This window comes from Leiobunum rupestre, chromosome 10 (genome assembly GCF_980474605.1).
Source record: "Leiobunum rupestre chromosome 10, qqLeiRupe1.1.hap1, whole genome shotgun sequence".
Classification (NCBI taxonomy): domain Eukaryota; kingdom Metazoa; phylum Arthropoda; class Arachnida; order Opiliones; family Sclerosomatidae; genus Leiobunum; species Leiobunum rupestre.
The window spans coordinates 8985711-9005945 of NC_143393.1; the positions used below are offsets into that span (position 1 = coordinate 8985711).

The 20235-nt window shown below is 39.1% G+C and overlaps 1 protein-coding gene across 1 annotated transcript in view; it reads right to left on the minus strand.

Moving 5' to 3' along the window:
- Positions 1-1828: 1828 nt before the first annotated feature.
- Positions 1829-20235, minus strand: part of LOC149923575 (uncharacterized) — a 135042-nt gene continuing 116635 nt past the window's right edge. The window contains exons 5-13 of the mRNA XM_090161256.1: positions 18063-18236; positions 10892-11016; positions 9883-9997; positions 9506-9728; positions 9307-9371; positions 5501-5581; positions 4469-4645; positions 4198-4395; positions 1829-2494 (exon numbers count right to left, since the gene is read on the minus strand). Coding sequence (XP_090017382.1) covers positions 2388-2494; positions 4198-4395; positions 4469-4645; positions 5501-5581; positions 9307-9371; positions 9506-9728; positions 9883-9997; positions 10892-11016; positions 18063-18236 — 1265 coding nt within the window. The 3' untranslated portion in view covers positions 1829-2387. The remainder of the gene's footprint in view (positions 2495-4197; positions 4396-4468; positions 4646-5500; positions 5582-9306; positions 9372-9505; positions 9729-9882; positions 9998-10891; positions 11017-18062; positions 18237-20235) is intronic.

The window sequence follows — 20235 nt, forward strand, 5'->3', positions numbered from 1 at the left end:
TGACTGAGCAGTTCGATTCAAGGACACAGTTTGAAACGATTAAATATTTACGCAAAAGCAGCGCTTTAAAGATAAAAAAAGGAAAATAACTGCTTTCAGAAGTGTATAACTAATATCTTATGAGGTGAATCATAAGCTGAAAACTATTCGCAGACAAGAACCTCTTGTTGAACCGTTCGGAACCGTTCTAAATGGTACCTGCTCAAGAGCAAGTACTGGCCGGAACTCAAGGTTGAAATCTCTAAAATTCGTCTGCACATCGGGCTGCGTACGTCAAATCGTACGAATCACAACTATTCGTACAAAAGTTCTGAACTATCCAGAAAGTTTAGTAAAGAATAGTTATTTCTATAAAAATAAAATGAATAAAAAGTTTAAAATATAACATGTTGCTCTTATGACACAACTTTATTGGTATATTCTTCGCACGTGCGATTCTCACGCGCGCTAGAAAAACCCATATAAAGCCGGATTCCTAATAGGCGTTTTTATAAATTAACATGGCCTTATTGTTTAACAACTTTAACTTTGGTAATATTACGAGCGCGCGCCTTGGGCGCGAGAAACCTCGTATTTTAACGTGCGCGTGCAAACCGCGCGTGTCAAAACTATTCTAATAAAGTTATGACGTTAGCTGAATTTATAAAAAGAACTATTACGCTTGCTAGTGCGCGAACTTGGTTTTTGAAACGAGGCACGCGCGTGAGCTCGAAATTCACTCGCGAGCTTTATGAGTGCAGGCGGATGGATACTTACTACTAAGAACTATATTATGTACTTATGCTATGTGATATTAAGAATACCGTAAACCGGTTGGAATGTATATCCTATTAAGACGCACTCAAGGTCTTATGAAATAAATATAATGTGTAATTAAATCCTTACGATTGAAGTTAACGCCGGAAGTTACTGCCATTTTTTAAACTTATTGAAAAGAAAGTGTTTTTGATATAAAGGGGTCAAGAGGCCCCTTGAAAATCTGACTTTTAAAGAATTCGTTATCGCTTTCACACAATGGAATTGAAAATTTTAAAACAATATGTTTACGAATTATGCAAATTATAAGGCATATGTAATGCCAAGAGTAACATATTATATAAGTATGACACATTTTTTTTTTCTATTCTGGACGAATCTTTTTTCCACACTGACAATGTCGAACAACTCCAACTTGGACTGACAACCTAACTGAATAGTATATTATCATCCTTGGTAGTTATATATTTCGACTTGGGTATAGTTAGACACTAGGGGGCTCTGTGCTGAGAGCTAAACCTTGATTGCGTTATAGCTCTGAAATTAAGATCGATGATGATTTTTGCTAATTGGTATACTTATGTGTTTTGTTACTTATGATAACAACCAATTTGAAGGAAGGAAGGAAGAGCCAGTCACTGTCTTATGAATTTCACGATTTATGGATGTCAATAAGCAGTATATCTATTTTTTGTATATGTAAAAAAATGTTATTTGGTAAATAAATGTTTGGTTTCGGTAAAAAAACTGTTATTTTTCTGTAAAAAATGTATTTTTTAAATCAAATGTTTTTTTACAATAAAAGGTTTTTTGTTAAATAAGAAAAAAGTTATTTTGGTAAATAAAAGGTTTTTTTCGGTAAATGTTTTTTCTGTAAAAAATTGTTTTTTTCTGTTAAAAATGTATTTTTTTTAAATAAAATAATGTTATTTGGTAAATAAAATGTTATTTTAGTAAATAAAATATTATTTTTGGTAAATAATAATTATGTTTATTGCAAACATTGAGCTTTTTGCCTTAGTTTTTTCCCCCGCATATCAAATTCATATTTTTAGGATTTGATTTCGCGATTACACAAGATACAAATTTTCTTCTCTTCCAGATCCGGTTTTTAATTTTAACTATTATTAACTAATAATATACCAGGGTAAATATCAAGCGCGAAAATCGTCGAACGGAAAACAAAATAGGTTGTTGGTAAATATAACGTCGCGTTTAAAGGTAATTCATCTTTTTTTTGCATAATATACATTCTTCAAATTCAATCACTCCAGGTTTATAGCGTTTATCATATATATAGTCAAAGCCGAAAAAATAAACATTTGTTTGAATATTTTTCCTGAGGAAGCAGTGTGTGGGTGAAGTGGTAGGAAGAAAAAATATTTTTAACAGTTATTTGTTTTCTTTTGTCCAGCCCATAAACAACCGCGTAGTTATACAGCGCCATCTGGCGCCACGTTATATTATTATTATGTATATAGTTTATTGCTCAAACGTCACAATGTTACTCGGAAATTCAGCACCCGCCACTATCGTCTTCAACGTACGTAATTTTTACAGTTTAATTTCGCGCGTTTTTGTTTTGCAGTCTCTACTGTATAAATTTTATCGAAACGAAATTGCACGCAACGTCACCGCGTAACGGCGGCGCAGCTCAAAATCGTCCATGACACGATGACAGAGAGTAGGGACAGGCGGACGGAGACGCCGGAGTCTGCTATAAGCTGTTCGCACTCGCCTTGTTTCGTTCACAGATGGCGATAGCGTTCCAATCAGAGTGGCAAGGATCGATAAAGAGAGGGTATTTTGAAAGAGAAAAAGATCAGTGTTAGTAAGAAACTTAGGAAATTAATGGAAATTAGGGATGGTATTGTTTTATTAGTTTTGAACGATTACATTTTTAGAAATCAAGGTTCATGTTCTCTCACAAGTGATATTATTTACTTCTGGTAATACTAGCTAAATCAAAAACTTTCTAAACAGTATTTTATTAAAATTGACGAAATGGAATGAAATACTAAATAACACACTACGAAACGAAAAGTCGAACAAGATTTAGCAGCTTCTAAATTAGATCTTTGTGGTTATCATAAAATATCACTTTTATTTCTAATAGGACTTCGTTATGAGCAACAATTTTTATGACTTCAGTGCAGTTGTAATTTGACGATAATTTTTAACCCGGCTTGGTACTTAGTAGATAGTTTCATCGACTCATGGAAATGCCTAAACGCCAATTTCGACGGTATTGCAAATGACTCTTCATCACTTCGAAACGATCTAATGTAATGGATTATAAGATAACACGGGACCCACGAGTAAATTACTTCAAAAAATGTTAGGTCTTGGACATTTGTTTAGATTAAATAATTTTTTGTACTCTGTTTAAATATACTTTGCTTATTGAAGCGTAATTAATAAACTTAACATTCGAAACCAGGTCCTTCAAAAGATACGGACCATTTTATAAAATACTACTTATGTGCGTATTTACTTTTGTGTATAGAGAGGCAGAAGGTTTGGCCCGATTTTTCATGAACCAGGGAGGCTCATAAAAGGATAATCTGGCAAATCTACCAACCTACTTGTCTGGATAAATAGTGGATTTTTGATCAAAATCCTACTCGTCTAGCGGTTATAGTTTTATACAAACCATTAGAAATAGTTAATGAACTATATCTCTAGGATTTTGTAAATAGTTCAGTTATGGACTTACTATATTTTGAAATATACTATCTTCACGTAGGCTATCTTAGCTATATTTTGAAAATCGACTTTATGGGTGACGCTTTAGAAAATACCATTCAAATAAGAATGAGCAAAAGCAGAATTTTTTAATCAAAAGAATAAATAAGTTTGCTAGTCCTACTGAAGTAGCGCTATGTTGTCTTTGTGAAAGTGTTTGGCCTGTTTTGCTAGGAATTTAAAGGAAGGTCTATTGCCTATTTGTCCTAGTCCAAAACACGGCCCTGTAGGAAAAACACGTAGACGCATTTTTACGAGTCGCTGTAACCTTAGACCAAGAAACACAGGGACGTCGCACGGTAGATATTTCGCGCCCGAAGCTTCGTTGCGGCAGCCTATTTCCTATTTATCTCGCGTGGTGTCGCTAGTAGCGAAGGTGAGTCTGTCAGCACGTGGCCTGCAACAGCATGGCTCCAAAAAAAAACGAAATTTCTGGTATGTTTTTTAATATTTGTGTCCCTAAAATATTAAAAAAATATAAAATAATTTAAAAATATGTAACTCTTAGCTGATTATTTTTTTCAAGTTCTTTAAAAAACGTTATTTTTATCTCTCACGGATGGTGCCTATTGACTATCTGTATCACCTAACCCCCCTCTCTCCCTACGTCCCTGTGTTTCTTGGACTAAGCGGTAACTGTCTATTATTTCGAAGCATATACAAAAGCATAAAGATATGTCAGGTTCGTGGACTCACCCGCCGACGAGATGTTGTAGGTGATGTTTCCCGTGATTCCTGGAATGACGGAACGGTGGCACGTATCGTGAAGCCCGGAGAAGTACGTGATCTTCTCCGTCTGCGAAAACACCATGCAGTACTTGGACCTGGAGCCCCGAAGTTCCGCTATCAAGTAGCTCCGGTCATCTTCGTCCCAGCCGCCGTGGCAACGGAACGCTAAACACACCATCAAAAGAACCAAGCTCTATTAACTCTTCATCGGAGACCGCAAAAAAAGGGTTGAAGTTACTTTTCTTTTCGCGGTAAGTGGCACAGGTGGTGAGGAACTCGAGGGTGTCGCGGTCTTGGCATCCAATCACGGACACTTGGCTTCCGCTACGACAGGAACGATAGACCGCCGAGGTTTGGGCTCGAAGCCCGTTGGTCAGGGTGAGCTGCGGACAAGCCACTGCTCCGCTTGATGGTGCTAAGGAGAGAACACCGAATCATTTATTTTAAACCACGTTTCAAATTAATTGAGTTTAATTAGGCTCGGGATAGAGGATGGGAAATGTCTTCATCAGAGATATGTCGTTGGTATAACTTTAATAGATTGTATTATCATAAACACGCGAACGCAGTGTTGTGTACAAATTTCATTGGACGAGCCTTTACGCTGAACTTTTTACGGAAAGGGGGAAGACAATTTCCAAATTTTCCCCTACCGACGGCAGCCGGCGTTAATGCGTCTAACTAATGAAAACTGTACGCAAGAACATGCGTGACTTTTGACGGGTTGCGTTCTCCTTGTGCTGTGTTTGTTACTCCTAGGTACGCTACTCAGTTCCAGTCGGAGGTTTTTAACGAAAGTGTCAGTGTCCAAAAAAGGATCGGTAAGCAAATTAGTATTCAAATAATAGGAAGTGTCATACTTATGTTACTATTGAAAGGTTAATTTGGTCTATAAAGAACAGTTTTGTTTGAAACTACTTATTGCAATTCCAGAAAACCACACTCTGTGGAATTAAGTAATTCTAAAATTATGTTGTTAAAACTCGACTAATTGAAAAGTGAACTTGGCCCAAACACGAACGAAACAACCACAGAGGTCACGAAAGGTTAAGAGTCCATCAAAATCAATCGACCACCTTTCAAACCGTTCACTCATACAGAAAATATTTCTAAATAAACAAACGTTAAGTATACCACAGACTTCACAAACATTTTTCTGATATCCGTGATGTTGACTTTAAGGAATAGGGGTCGGGATCCGGGGTTTGGTGGTCGGGTTGGGTGGTTGGGGTGGGTGGGTCATGTCCAAAAGTTATAGCGGCTTACGCACTGACTAATGTGAGAAACTGGGCGTGAATTGGATCGAAATGGCCAACTTGGCAGGCCTCTTGAGGTGTCAAAGCCAGATCGCCTCCATTACCAAACGGAGCAGCCACGTCACGGGGAGAAGAGAGAAAACGGGGGAAGAGAAAATATGAAACATAAATAAATAAATAAGTCAGTAGGCAATGTTGGGGAAACTCCAGTGTCCTCGCGCGCTATAAAGTAAAGAAGCCCGGATGATTTCCCTGACCATAAATCAAACATCCGGTCAAAGGATAATTTATGACCGCTGACCGAAGAAAGAAAGGGCCAAGAAAAAACTCCAGAAACGAGTTAATTTTTGATTCGAACTGAATATCCCCTATCTCGGCGTAAAAGGAAACTCCGTAACTTTCGATCGAGGCATTTTTGTCGGGAGAAAATCACCAGTTGTGAAGTGGTGACGGACGGGGGTGGCTTAACCCCTTCTCGAACGTAGCACGCGTCACGGGCCATAACAAACGAGCGGCCGGCACGAGCGATCGGGCATTGAATGAGAAATCGACTCCTCCGACGGTGTGTTTCTGATCCTATCCGTTACTACTCTTAAAAAACCATCTCAGTCCAAAAGTGACAAAAAAGCGTAGGCCTACTTGCCGCGAATCCGTCGTTTCGAGAAAATTCGCATTCATTGCCACGCTCCCCGCCTAGGCCCCCGAGTCCGGATCGTGCGTTCGTTCCAAGAGAACAAAATGAGCTACTTTTTAGCAAATCGATAGAGAAAACTTGTATCCCAAAGACGAAAGATAGAACGGAAAACGTATTAGTATTTTAGGCCCTTTTTTCCGGCGCGCGACTAAGTGGAAATTTATTCCCATCGGTGGAAAGATAACGTTTCTCCATATTTTTTTAGGTGTTACGACACTTTGCCTTACTTAGGTAAGGTTGCCGAAAGGTGAAGTTTATTCCTAGGATGATGGTACCGTAACGCGATAGCTTTTAGAGCGAAATTAGCATCGTGCCTCTGATCGGTACTTTGCGTGTTAAACATTTCTACAGGGGCTATTTCTTATATATTTTATAATTTTAGTAATTTGGTCAGACATAAGATGCAATCTCATCCGTTATCAAAGGAAGAATTAGTTGAGTTACATGTAAAATAATTTAAGCTACAATTTTCAGTGGCGGAGGGGTTTCATGTATAGGTCCAAGTCAGAGCTTTTAATGCCATTAATTAAATCCAGGTGTTGGTGCCACGTGAGCCAACAGCTGCTTTTGGCTCACGTGGCACCTAGGAGCAACAAACACAACACCCCACACAAGGAGAACGCAACCCGTCAAAAGTCGTGGATTTTCTTGTGTACGTTTTTCATTGGCTAGACGCTTTAGCGCCTGCTGCCGGCGGAAGGGGAAAATTCGGAAATTGTCTTCCCCCCACCCGTAAAACGTTCAGCATAAAGGCTCGTGACGCTCGTCCAATGAAATTCGTACACAACCCTTCGTTAGCGTGTTTCGAGGGGCTAACCACTCTTAGAAAGTCTGTACACCGGATTACGCTTAGATTAGCACTGCCAAAGGCAGGGACTTCAAAGATTACGCGTAGTCCCATTAGTACAGTCAAAGGTACGGCTCTGTACACCGATTACGCGGAGTGATCAGCCCCTCGGCGTGTTTAAAGGCTAGCTGCGTCCTCCGTGAGTTTGTTGCTCCTAGGTGGCACCAACTCCTGGGTTTATTTAAGGGCATTAAAAGTCACTAGCTCACTTGGGCCTACAATAACTATTACCATAAGCCTATCATAAGGTCCCCATAATAAAGGTAATAACAGGGCCCCCACTCAAATCTTCAATTTTTTTATAGGAAAAATAGGATTATATTTCTAAGAATATAGGACTTTATAGGACTATTTTTACAAAATTATAGGATTTTGTAGGACTATATATGCTATTTCATTTACTAACTTTATGCCTTTAAAAAACAAATCTATATTTAGATAAATAAATCTTTGATTTTCACTTAAAAAATAGAAACTATTTAACCATTTTACCACAAAAATATACTAGTAGCTAACCATGTTAACAATAACAAAAGTATAGACTAGAATGACTTGGTATAGGAATTTCTCCTATAGCTAAATATAGCAATTTCACTGCGTGGTTGGATTTGAAATGGGCAAAATATCAAAATTATAGGATTTTATAGGACTTTTGGGGGATTTTGCTAAAAATATTGGATGTTATAGGACATTTTTGAAAATATAGGATTTTATAGGAATTATAGGACCTCTGGGGGCCCTGTAAATAATAATAAAAATAATAATAATAATAAAATACCAAAGGCACCACCTTAGGCCTCAGTCATCAAGCGACTTTTGAAGCCTTTTTAATTCAGGTGGTCGGGTTACAATGCGTAGGAGGGTGGTGGCAAGCCCTGCATAGAGCCCCATGTTTACGGCGTTGTACATGTGAGAAGAAAATGAACGTACGACGATAGGGCAGTAGCGACATCTTTTTAAAAAATTTTACATCTAAAATATTATCTTACTTGGTAGAGCAGCCACGCTCGGAGTGATAAATGCCACACAAAACGCGTCTAAATCTCCAATTTGAAAAAAAAATACCTTCAGAAACGCAACTCTTATTTCTAATAGCCAGTTTTAGGCTCTGATTAATCATTTTGCAAAGATAAGTGTTAATTTTAAGTTTTAAAGCGATAAAATTGCGAATAAGCCTTGGCTACGGTGCTAAGGGCTCGCGGCGGAGATTTCTCCCGCGTGTATCTAAGTTTAAACACGTTCGCGCACGGCTGGTGTGCATTCATAATGCATTTCGCGAGACTTATTTCAGATATGCATAGTTGAGGACGTAGCCACTAGGAGGTGCAAATTTTGAATACATACCTCTTAATAATGGGTATGTGATCGTCAAAAATTTTGCCTAGACCTTTGCTTATGGGGACCTTATGATACGCTTATGCTATTACTGCTAAGTGCCAACCTCAACAGGAAAGCGGAAACAGAACAACGTGGTAGAAAATTATATTTTTCCACCAGTGTCACAAGCTGGGATCGAAACCGGTTACTCTTGCTGACAGCTAGGAGCAACAAAAACACGGAGAACGCAGCTAGCCTTTAAACCTTGGAGGAGATAAGTATTCTGGAGTGGAAAATCCCATAGCGGTAATAAGAACGTCCTTTCCCGCCTATTGCTGTTAGAATTACCCAGACTACCCCGGTTTTTGGTCGGACGTCAGCTGATAATGCCATCATTCTGGCTTGATGACGTCCGACCAAAAAGTGCATGATGGGAATTTTACAAAGCCGCAGGTGGCGCCCGACTTTTCCACTCCAGAATACTTCTCTCCTCCAAGTTTAAACACGCTAAGGCAGTGTAGTGTACAAATTTCATTGGACGAACCTTTACGCTGAACGTTTTACGGAAAGGGGGAAGACAATTTCCGAATTTTCCCCTTCCGACGGCAGCAGGCGCTAAAGCGTGTAACCAATGAAAACTGTACGCAAGAAAATGCATGACTTTTGATGGGTTGCGTTCTCTTTGTGTGGGGTGCACTGTTTGTTGCTCCTAGCTGACAGGGAAAAGTGCTAGCCACTCCATTACACCACTGCTAGCTTTGACTGTAATAAATTTTCTCCAGCCCTTTAAAGTTGTGGCCTTACTTATTATAAAATAAACTATTTTCAATCATTTAAGCCCACCAAACATCACCTTTCCATTAAATACCACGGTAACTTTTACAATAATAAACCTACAAATATTTTTCAAATTGTAGTGTAATAAAAAGAAATAAAATAAATAATGAAATTAAGTCACCTACCTACTTGTAGCTCAATGATCTGTCCGTCTCTCCTGTGGAAGGTCACGCATACGAAACCGGTGTCGCTGTCGAGGCAAAAGAGAGAAACCATGAAAGAAACAATAAATGTTATATTTCCTAAATTTGGCCACCAATAATCAGCGGTGGTAGGGGGTCAACCTTCCGAAGAAGGGGGTTGAAAGGTGTACTAAATCCTTACCATCCGGAGACAGTGTAAGCCACGACGGTCGTCGTATTGACTGCCGCGTAAATCTCCTCGGAACACGTAATCTTGGAGTCCGGAAACTCGCCGCGAGAGTGGACGATCCGAAGCGTGGTGTTTTTGTGTCCGAAGACGAACGACTTCCGGCTGTCCAGCGTGTGCCACCTGTGAGGGCCAGTGGCCCAAGACGGGAATAAACAGCCGACGATCGGGGGCTTGGCTGTATCGACGCCAAAAAATAATAAAAATAGAACCTTTATTGAACTTAGCGTTAAGCCTGGGCTTACGGTTTAAGAAGGGTTCATTGATATAAATTACCGGGTTTAACTTTAAACGAGAGTTTTAATGGAAAGGTTTGTTTTAATAATACTAACTCATGGTGAGCCTGAGCACCCTGGTGCCCTCCCAGGGTGAGACGACCCCGTCGCACGACGAATCGGGGGAATGAGATACTTGAAAGCCTCGGTGTTCGCCCAAGTTTTCGTAGACCTGAAATTAACGCGTTTGCTTTAATGAAAACGATCTTCTGGCGGGATTGGCCAGACCGTTGAATTGGGAATAGTACCGCTAGAATTACAGTTTCAATCAGCCTTCCGCGAAACAAATTTTTTCAAAATTGGGAACATAATTATTGGTCGGTGGCGCCATCCGCTGTTAGCGGCGGGAACTATATCCTATGAAAATAACTTTTTCGAATATTCCACCTTGAAAGTGATAGATGGCGCCACCATATAATGATAGAGTTGACGACAGGGTTGGACATATGGATATTGTTTAGTAGTCAGCCTGACTAGTGAGCAAAGACTATATATACGCTTCGCTTACTAGACCAGCGTGTTCTATGGCTCAACTTGCATACCGATTGTGGCTCCATCTCGACGCTGGTCAAAATTTTCCCCTAGCTTGAGCTGTGTTACTAGTGGCGCCTCTAGCCGCGGGTCAAAATATTACCCCAGCTTTTACAGTGCTACAGAGGTGTTAACAGGTTTTTCCTAGGAACACGCCTGTCTAGTAAGCGAAGCGTATATATAGTCTTTGCTAGTGAGTATAAAAACAAGGACAGCCAACATTTTGCTTTACCCGTCAGGATTAAAATAGGAGTTTATTATCATTTGAGTTACATGATGTGATTTTTTTTAAATAAAATGGGATTGATGAATTTATGATACGACATATTCGCCATTATTTATGAATATTTAGGTACGTTTTTACTAGTCAAATTGACTAGTGAGCCCCCAGATTTCAATAAATTTTAGTAGTCAGAGCATTTATTTCCCTAGCGCCGACTCGAATTTTGCAGAATTTGTTTCTCGAAACTACGACTCTCGTACGCCCCTATGTCATTCTAGCGGTACTATTCCCAATTCAATGGGCCAGACTTACGAAACACCGATAATGATCCTCTTCTTTGATTTGCCTGTGGTGGGTTCGTTCGGTCGAGACCAGCTTCCCGATTAAGTAGTGAGTTGAACCTTCTTTCCAGATTGCTAAACACGTCAGCTCCTCCACTGCGTTGGAAATTAAATAAGAATGATCATTAATAGTGTACTGGAAAAGCTTTAACCAGTTAGATAACCCCATAGCCCGTTAAAAACTAAAATTTATGGCGAAAACCGCATCCAAAAATATTAAAAGGGTTAATTTTTAATAAAATAAAGAAATTTCGGGAAATTGAAAAGCGCGCGTCCGCCGCGACACCTGGTGAGAAATCGGTGAGATAGAAAAACCACGTAAAAGCGCGCGCTGCTGAAGACGCAAAAGAGTTGTTTTGCACGCGCGGCGCGTTCCAGTTATACGAGACCTAAGACTAAATTGCGCGATTTTAAAAGTTAGGATAGTTGCAAATCGCTCACTAAGGTGCTGCTGGCGCTGGCGATACACCTTAAGATGGCGGCGAAAATTCAAACCCAAATACTTGGCGTTATTTTGCGTTTCAACTTTATAGGCCAAAAACTATTTTTTCAAGACAAAATAAGGTACGTGTAAGTATATTGAACGTCTTGTTGATCTTTTGATAAGCAAGTAAGGCGATATTTGGAAAAGCTTGGCCGTTCCCCTTTAATAGTGTACCGGTCGGCTAGAAGATTTACTAGCGGACGTGGAAATTATCTGATCTTTTTCTTTGGCGTTGTATCGCTTCAACTACGGTCTCGACAAGTTTTACAGTACAGTCAGGGCCGCTTTAGGCAGACTAGGCACAGTGCCTAGGGTCTATGAAACTTTTAGGAGACATTAGGGCCTACGAAGGTCCGAAAACTCGGTGAATGAGAGATTTTTGCCTAAGGCCTACGGAAAGGTTAAAACGGCCCTAAGTACAGTAAAAATTATCTCTTTCAATTTAGTGATTTAGTAAAATTAACTAGACATTGTTTGAGATGTTAGAAGTCGAATGTTTAAAATACCAAAAAGGTGCTGGTGGTTTGAAAATTTATCTACGATTTTAATTATCTTCACTTGGTGGTTCCTTTTCGCCTCTTCTCGGACTAAAAGTGTACTCTTTTTACGCTAAAATGTTTTATCCGCCTATTCCGGGGATGAGAATTAATCCGCTCCATAAACCATTCGCTTGTTCCGGAGTATTAGGGCTACTCTTTTTACTCCTTCTGAAAAGGAGGTGTAAAGGAGTAAATCGGATTTTGTCGTCTGCTAGCCAGAATTTGTCTGCTGAAAAGGTCACATGCAGTTATTTTGAAAAACGTTTTCACTCCGACTCAAACTATTCGCCACCACAGAATCGGAGTAAAATGACGTCATAGCCTTACTTTTCTTACTCTTCTCCGAAATCCCGGAACAAGCGAAAAGAACCTACTGATTACATCACGATCAGTGTGGTTATCAGTCTGCGAGTTAAAAAACTACTGATTAAATGCGGTAAACTTAATCTCACAGAAACTTAGTTAAACCTAGGAGCAGCAAACACACAAGTAGAACGCAACCCGTCAAAAGTCGTGGATTTTCTTGTATACATTTTCATTGGTTAGACGCTTTAGCGCCTGCTGCCGTCGGAAGGGGAAAATTCGGAAAATGTCTTCCCCCTTTCCGTAAAACGTGCAGCGTAAGGCTCGTCCAATGAAATTTGTACACAACACTGCGTTAGCGTGTTTAAGGCTAGCTGCGTTCTCCTTGTGTTTGTTGCTCCTGGGTTAAACGTTTTTTTTTAAATGAAGTTACCGAATAACATACTTATGTTAGCATTTCTAAATACGCAGATTGAGCTTAAACAGTTCTCTTTATTCTGTATATTCCTGAATATTAATCGATGAATCAGTAATTACTCCTTTAAACTCATAAAACAGCGACTCTAAAACACACCCGCTTAAACAATAAATAGATCTATTAATTCCCAAAAACATAGCGTATCAAACTGTATAAAGTAAAGGTACAAGAAAAAACATCAAAATAAGAAAAAATGTAATATGAAGAGTGGTGAGCGTATAGAACTTGATGAGGACGCAACCTAATTAAAATCTTCATTGTTTAATGAAGGTCTGGTCAATCAACCTCGACCCGCATTTTGCTCATTATCTAATTAGTCTAATTAAGGATCTTTAATTATGGCCTCGGAGGGCTAAGCCCAAAAGGGCGACCGAGAGAACCCTAAACAAACTTCCAAGAGCAAAAGGAGACGCCTGCTGCAACGGGCGTCCAGGCAGACGCCACATTAGGACAGTCGGCTCTCCACCCGCCATGGGTGTCCAAATAAAGGGAGAACAAAACATTTTAGGAGGAATAAGGCATAACCAAAAACACCGACGGAGAAAGAAGTGCCATTAAATAGTACCGAGAATAGGCGACAGAGGGCGGGCAAAACCCGAATCCCCGTTACGGCCCAATAATAACGAATGAAACGCCGTACTCGGTAAAGAAGTCATTAATACGGGATGGTGGATCGGAAAAAACACAAGCCCCGAAAGAGCGCGCTTCCCGCCGTGGGCTATATCAGGGAAAGGGGGGAAGTACTTCGCCCCCCCCCGGGGTCACTCGATGCGCGTTCATTACTACGAATCCCAAATAATTCCACCCCCCGTTCTTGCGCTTTTCCTGATTTCACCAGAACGCAGCGCGAACCGAAAAGAGTAATATCGTCATTAATTTGCCTGCGCATAAAAGTGTTTTTTGGTCGACTACTGCTGCAATAAATGACTCTCTCTCCCTTACGCAATCATAATCGTAGTCGTTAAGCCTAGGTCTCCCCCCCCCCCCCTTGGACGCATTCTCTACCTTCTTGTGTGAAAGGGGTGTAACCCCCCACTCCTAGTTTCTATTGGAACGGTCAGGGGTGCTCAAAAACGTTTCTTATTCGTTGCTAAATTACCGCGTGGAGAACTCATCTCGTTAAGGGAATTCCGGAGTCCACAAAAAACGATGAGAATCCAAAGGCCTAACGTACGACTAACTCCACCTTTTGACAATTGCGTGATCCGTTCCCACCTTAACAAGTTGTCAAGTTTGCCTTTGCGGGACTAATAACGTCGTCTTGCTAAATTAACAAAAAAATGTGACCACCGACGTTTTATATATTATTAGAGGTCGACGTGTTATATATTATTAGAGGTCGACGTGTTATATATTATTAGAGGTCGACGTGTTATATATTATTAGAGGTCGGCGTTTGAATAAGAAATTATACGATTGTTTATATTTGTCCATAACCGAGAATTATTCAGAAATATTCGAAAAAAAATGATTAATTTTGCATGTTAAATCGTTGTTTATTCGTATAATTTATTTGTATAAAACAAATAATACTAATTTTAATGATAAATTGAAATTTTTGCGGTTAATTTATTTGTTCCGCTGACCTCTATATATTATATTATTTTATTTTTTGTTCTAGCTAGCGTATTTCGCTCCCAATCTGAGCCCTTTCATTTAGGGTTATAAATTATGGTCCCTGGATGAACGTGATTTTGAATTTGTTATTTTATGGAAATTATTCGTAATTGATTTAAAAAAATATATTAATAGCATCAGAAGTACGTAATATATTTTAGAGATAATTAATCCACCGTTGGTTTTTTCAAAATAAGTTTCGAAAGAAAATAAACTTAAAGGGGAATGGTCAAGCTTTGACCAGTTAGATAACCCTATAGCCCGTTAAAAACTAAAATTTATGGCGAAAACCGCGTAAAAAAATATTAAGTGGTTAATTTTTAATAAAATAAAGACATTTCGGGAAATTGAAAAGCGCGCGTCCGCCGCGACAACTGGTGAGAAGTCGGTGAGACAGAAAAGCAACGTAAAGGCGCGCGCTGCTGAAGACGCAAAAAATTTGTTTTGCACGGGCGGCGCGTTCCAGTTATAAGAGACTTAAGCCTATAGAGATAGAAAATAAGTAGAGGCTCAATGAAATCTGAGGGTTTGTTCCGCGTTGCTATCCCCCTTCACGAGCTATGCCTTATAGGGAAGAAAATACGTGGCGCCACAAACGGCCATCTAAGAAACTAAACTCCCTTGTGGCAACCAGCTGGGCTCTACGAGAGAAAAAACAAGGATACTGTATTTTAAAATACCATATCCTTGATTAAATACCATTATCAATCATAATAATATATTTCTGATAGACTGGCATTGCATACAAAATTGTCCTTGGAAAAGGATTATAGTGGTAAGTTTTCTTCGAACTGCTTCTTTTGACTATATTGTTGTGTATCTGCTTATTTTTCTTAATCTTATATTTACAGGTATCCTATGGGGACTTTCCAATGGCCGTTGATAGCCACAGCCATAAATACAAGGGCTGATGTGTCTTGAGTTTACTAATCCGGAAAATTCATTTTCTGTCCATTCATTGACGTTTCATCAATAGATAATGCTATTAAAAGTTAATGATCTGATTTGTCACTCACATTTTTAATGTAGTTAAAGCTTTCAAGCTCTGTAATTTTGTTTATCCTTTCTCGTAGAGGGTTGGGATGTGGTAAACAAAGGTGTTTTCTCAAGAAATCATATGCTTTCGGAGAATAAAAATGAACTGTCATGGCAAATCTTCGTAGTAACCAAGGGTATTGCTGATTTCATATTCTTCAATCCAGTTTGGTGTAAAGATTTAAACAGTTCTATTGAAATTGGACCAAATCTTTCGTCTAAATTCAATAAAAGCTTTCGTTTTCTCATTTCATGGAGAGTTTTTTAAAGATGAATCATCTTCAATCTCGTCCATTTCAGTAGATTCAAAATCCATCCATACTGACTACAAATTATATTTTCTTCTGTATATTCTTTATCTGAGGATGACACTTCTAACTCGGGAGTGTCGAGACCATAGAATGTTTCATATTGGACATCCGAAGACTTTTTGGGAGTTTCAATGCTTCCGTGCAACAGTAGGTGCTAGATGTATATTATTAATCTCGAGTGTCTCCGAACTGACCAAATCATTATGTTAGCCGTAAGTCCGCTATAAAGTTGTTTTGTATATACCGATACCACTAATATTATTAAACCCTTAAAATGGTATACTTTTCTCCCAGTTTTGTTGAATCTCAAGGGAAAATACAATTTGGAACTTCACAAGCTTCAACTATTTTCATATTTATTATATAAGTACTATAATTAAATTATTATAATTCATTCAAAATTGTATGTAAAACAAGTAATATTTCAAACTTCAAAAAAATTTACTTTATTTATGATAATAAAGCCTATTACAAGTTGAAGAAACTTCCTTAGAGCTTAAAAAGTTTGGCTTTCAAAAGCTGTAGAACTTTAGTTTCTCACGCCTATTTCGTTGCCTGAAAGCAAAATCCACGTAACTTCTTAAGACTTGTGTTTATAGTTACGTGGATTTTGCTTTCAGGCGACGATTTCTAGTTCCTCCAGAACGGTGTGGTGGCGCTACGTGCTTCTTCCCTATAACGCATGCCACGGGGGGGGGGGGGGGGATAAAATTTACATAACAGAAAGCACCTCTTTTTTCCCCCTGTCTGGGCCTCTACTTATTTTCTATCTCTATGCTTAAGCCTAAATTGCGCGATTTTAAAAGTAAGGATAGTTCGCAAATCGCTCATACGGGGTTAGGGGCGCTGGCGGCAGCTCCTAACATGGCGGCGAAAATTCCAACCCAAACACCTGGCGTTATTTTTCGTTTCAAATTTTTGGGCCAAAAACTATTTTTTCAAGATAAAAAAAAAGGTACGTGTTAGTATATTGAACGTCTTGTTAATCTTTTGATACGGAAATAAGGCCATATTTGGAAAAGCTTGGCCGTTCCCTTTTAAACGATTTTGCAGGGTGAAATTTGTGAACGGGAAAATATTGTTTACTAATAAAAAATATTTATAATGTACACCTTTAAAAAAAAATGTTTTTTTAATGGTTTATTAAGTGTTCTGTATGTAAAGATCCACCCAAACAAACCTAAAGCCATTTGTGAATGAAGTTGTACAAGAAGGTACACTCTTAAAAAAATGGTTTTTTAATGGTATATTAAGGTCTAAAATATATTAAAAAAAACTCTTAAGGGTTGATATATACACCCTAATATATTATCCTAAAGGGAGTAGTTTAACACTTTAAAGATAGTATTGTAGAACCCATAAGGGATAACTGTAGAGCTCTTAAGGGAGCATTGTAGAACCCTTAAGGGAATATTGTAGAACCCTTAAGGGAATATTGTAGAACCCTTAAGGGAATATTGTAGAACAGTTAAGGGAATATTGTAGAACCCTTAAGGGAATATTGTAGAACCCTTAAGGGAATATTGTAGAACCCTTAAGGGAATATTGTAGAACCCTTAAGGGAATATTGTAGAACCCTTAAGAGAATATTGTAGAACCCTTAAGGGAATATTGTAGAACCCTTAAGAGAATATTGTAGAACCCTTAAGGGAATATTGTAGAACCCTTAAGGGAATATTGTAGAACCCTTAAGGGAATATTGTAGAACCCTAAAGGGAATATTGTAGAACCCTAAAGGGAATATTGTAGAACCCTAAAGGGAATATTGTAGAACCCTAAAGGGAATATTGTCTGTGGCAGGGATAGCCACAACCCTCCTACGCGGATTAATTTAACCTATATCGCTGTTAAACGGACCCCAGGCCTGTTGCAATTTTAGCTTAAAGAACCCTTGATCAGTTTGGGAGATAACTCAGGCCAGTTGCAATTTTAGCTTAAAAAACCCTTGATCAGTTTGGGAGATAACTCAGGCCAGTAGCAATTTTAGCTTAAAAAAACCCTTGATCAGTTTGGGAGATAACTCAGGCCAGTTGCAATTTTAGCTTATAAAAACCCTTGATCAGTTTGGGAGATAACTCAGGCCAGTTGCAATTTTAGCTCATAAAAACCCTTGATCAGTTTGGGAGATAACTCAGGCCAGTTGCAATTTTAGCTTAAAAAAACCCTTGATCAGTTTGGGAGAGAAATTTTGCTATTTGTCATACCTATTGGTATTTCGTTACTTATGGTTAATATAAAAAATTTACATAAAGTACTGACACTGAGTTGTGAATAATATATTCACAACTCAGTGTCAGTACTTTATTGTACTAAATTTGAGAGAATTCAAGTGTTTTTGAAATGAAAATGTACGTTGATAGAAGGAAAAATCTTACCGCTGCTTTCGGAGCCGAAGATGTCAGCGCAGGCTTGGAATCTAAAGACAAGTCTACTGTCGTCCGTACAGGTATCGACGGTCGACAACGGATATTGGCACTCTCCTTGACCTCCCCGGCTATACGTAAATGTGAAGGGACCTCGAAATGGACAGGTCACCGGCGGACCCTTGACTATGGAAGAAGTGGCGAGAAAAGAAAAGGAATAAGATGGAAATAATATATTTGTTTCCTAGAGCGCGAGTCACCGAAGAGCTCTTAAGTTACCCCGAAATTTACTCCCTAAACTATACTCATTAGCTCCTCGGATTGACGCCACTCCGTTGCCCGAGAAAAGGGTAAAGTCTATTCCCTTCTAACTTCCAAGGCTAACGTATTTGAATATCGTAGGAACTAGTCGAGTTTCAATGAGTTTACTTTTTCTTTTTCTGAAACAAAAGCGAGTAGGCTAAAGCGGATTCTGGGCAGAGCCAAAAATATATTTCATTCCATTTATTTCCACTAGGTCCGCCGCCACTTTGAAATATTAAAATCGCTCGCGGGGGATCCTAATTATGCAAATTTTGGCCCGCTTTCGTTCGCTCGTTCTGCTTCGATATTTTATTTCAAAGTAGCGTCATTACCAAAATAATAGCCGAGTTTTAAACGGGTTAATGACAGTCAAATTACACTCCCAACATATAATCTTATATTAAAAAAAATAATAATTAAATATTTGCCACGGAATTTAAATATCACGAATAAATTATACAAAGGTTGGACATTTATAACTGCATTTCTCATTTTGTTTTCAGTGGTGGAAATGTCAAACTCATTTTGAAAATTTTAAAGCGATAACGAAACTATTTCGGATTCTAGAATAGGATCGCTTTAGGTAGACTAGAGCCGTATTATTTCTGGTTCTAGGATCGCTTTGGATACGTTATAGCCATACTACTTCTAGAATCTATTTGAGTGGGCGAGGATCCTACTATTTCATAGTCCAGGAACGCTTTGGGTGGGTGAAATCTACACTATTTCAGATTCTAGGATCTCTTTGGGTGGGCGAGGACTGCACTATTTCAAACTAGGATCGCTTTGGGTAGGCGAAGGATTAAACTATTTCAGATTCTAGGATCCCTTTGGGTAGGTGAAGGACTACGCTATTTCAGATTCTAGGTTAGTTTTGGTTGGGAGAGGACTACACTATTTCAGATTCTAGGATCCCATTGGCTGGGCGAAGGACTACACTAATTCAGATTCTAGGTTAGTTTTGGGTGGGCGAAGACTAAACTTTTTCAGATTCTAGGTTAGTTTTGGGTTGGCGAGGACTACACTATTTCAGATTGTAGGATCCCATTGGGTGGGCGAGGACTACACTATTTCAGATTCTACGATCCCTTTGGGTAGGTGAAGGTCTACACTATTTCAGATTCTAGGTTAGTTTTGGGTTGGTGAGGACTACACTATTTCAGATTGTAGGATCCCATTGGGTGGGCGAGGACTACACTATTTCAGATTCTACGATCCCTTTGGGTAGGTGAAGGTCTACACTATTTCAGATTCTAGGTTAGTTTTGGGTGGGCGAAGACTACACTTTTTCAGATTCTAGGTTAGTTTTGGGTTGGCGAGGACTACACTATTTCAGATTGTAGGATCCCATTGGGTGGGCGAGGACTACACTATTTCAGATTCTACGATCCCTTTGGGTAGGTGAAGGTCTACACTATTTCAGATTCTAGGTTAGTTTTGGGTTGGCGAGGACTACACTATTTCAGATTGTAGGATCCCATTGGGTGGGCGAGGACTACACTATTTCAGATTCTACGATCCCTTTGGGTAGGTGAAGGTCTACACTATTTCAGATTCTAGGTTAGTTTTGGGTGGGCGAAGACTACACTTTTTCAGATTCTAGGTTAGTTTTGGGTTGGCGAGGACTACACTATTTCAGATTGTAGGATCCCATTGGGTGGGCGAGGACTACACTATTTCAGATTCTACGATCCCTTTGGGTAGGTGAAGGTCTACACTATTTCAGATTCTAGGTTAGTTTTGGGTTGGCGAGGACTACACTATTTCAGATTGTAGGATCCCATTGGGTGGGCGAGGACTACACTATTTCAGATTCTACGATCCCTTTGGGTAGGTGAAGGTCTACACTATTTCAGATTCTAGGTTAGTTTTGGGTTGGCGA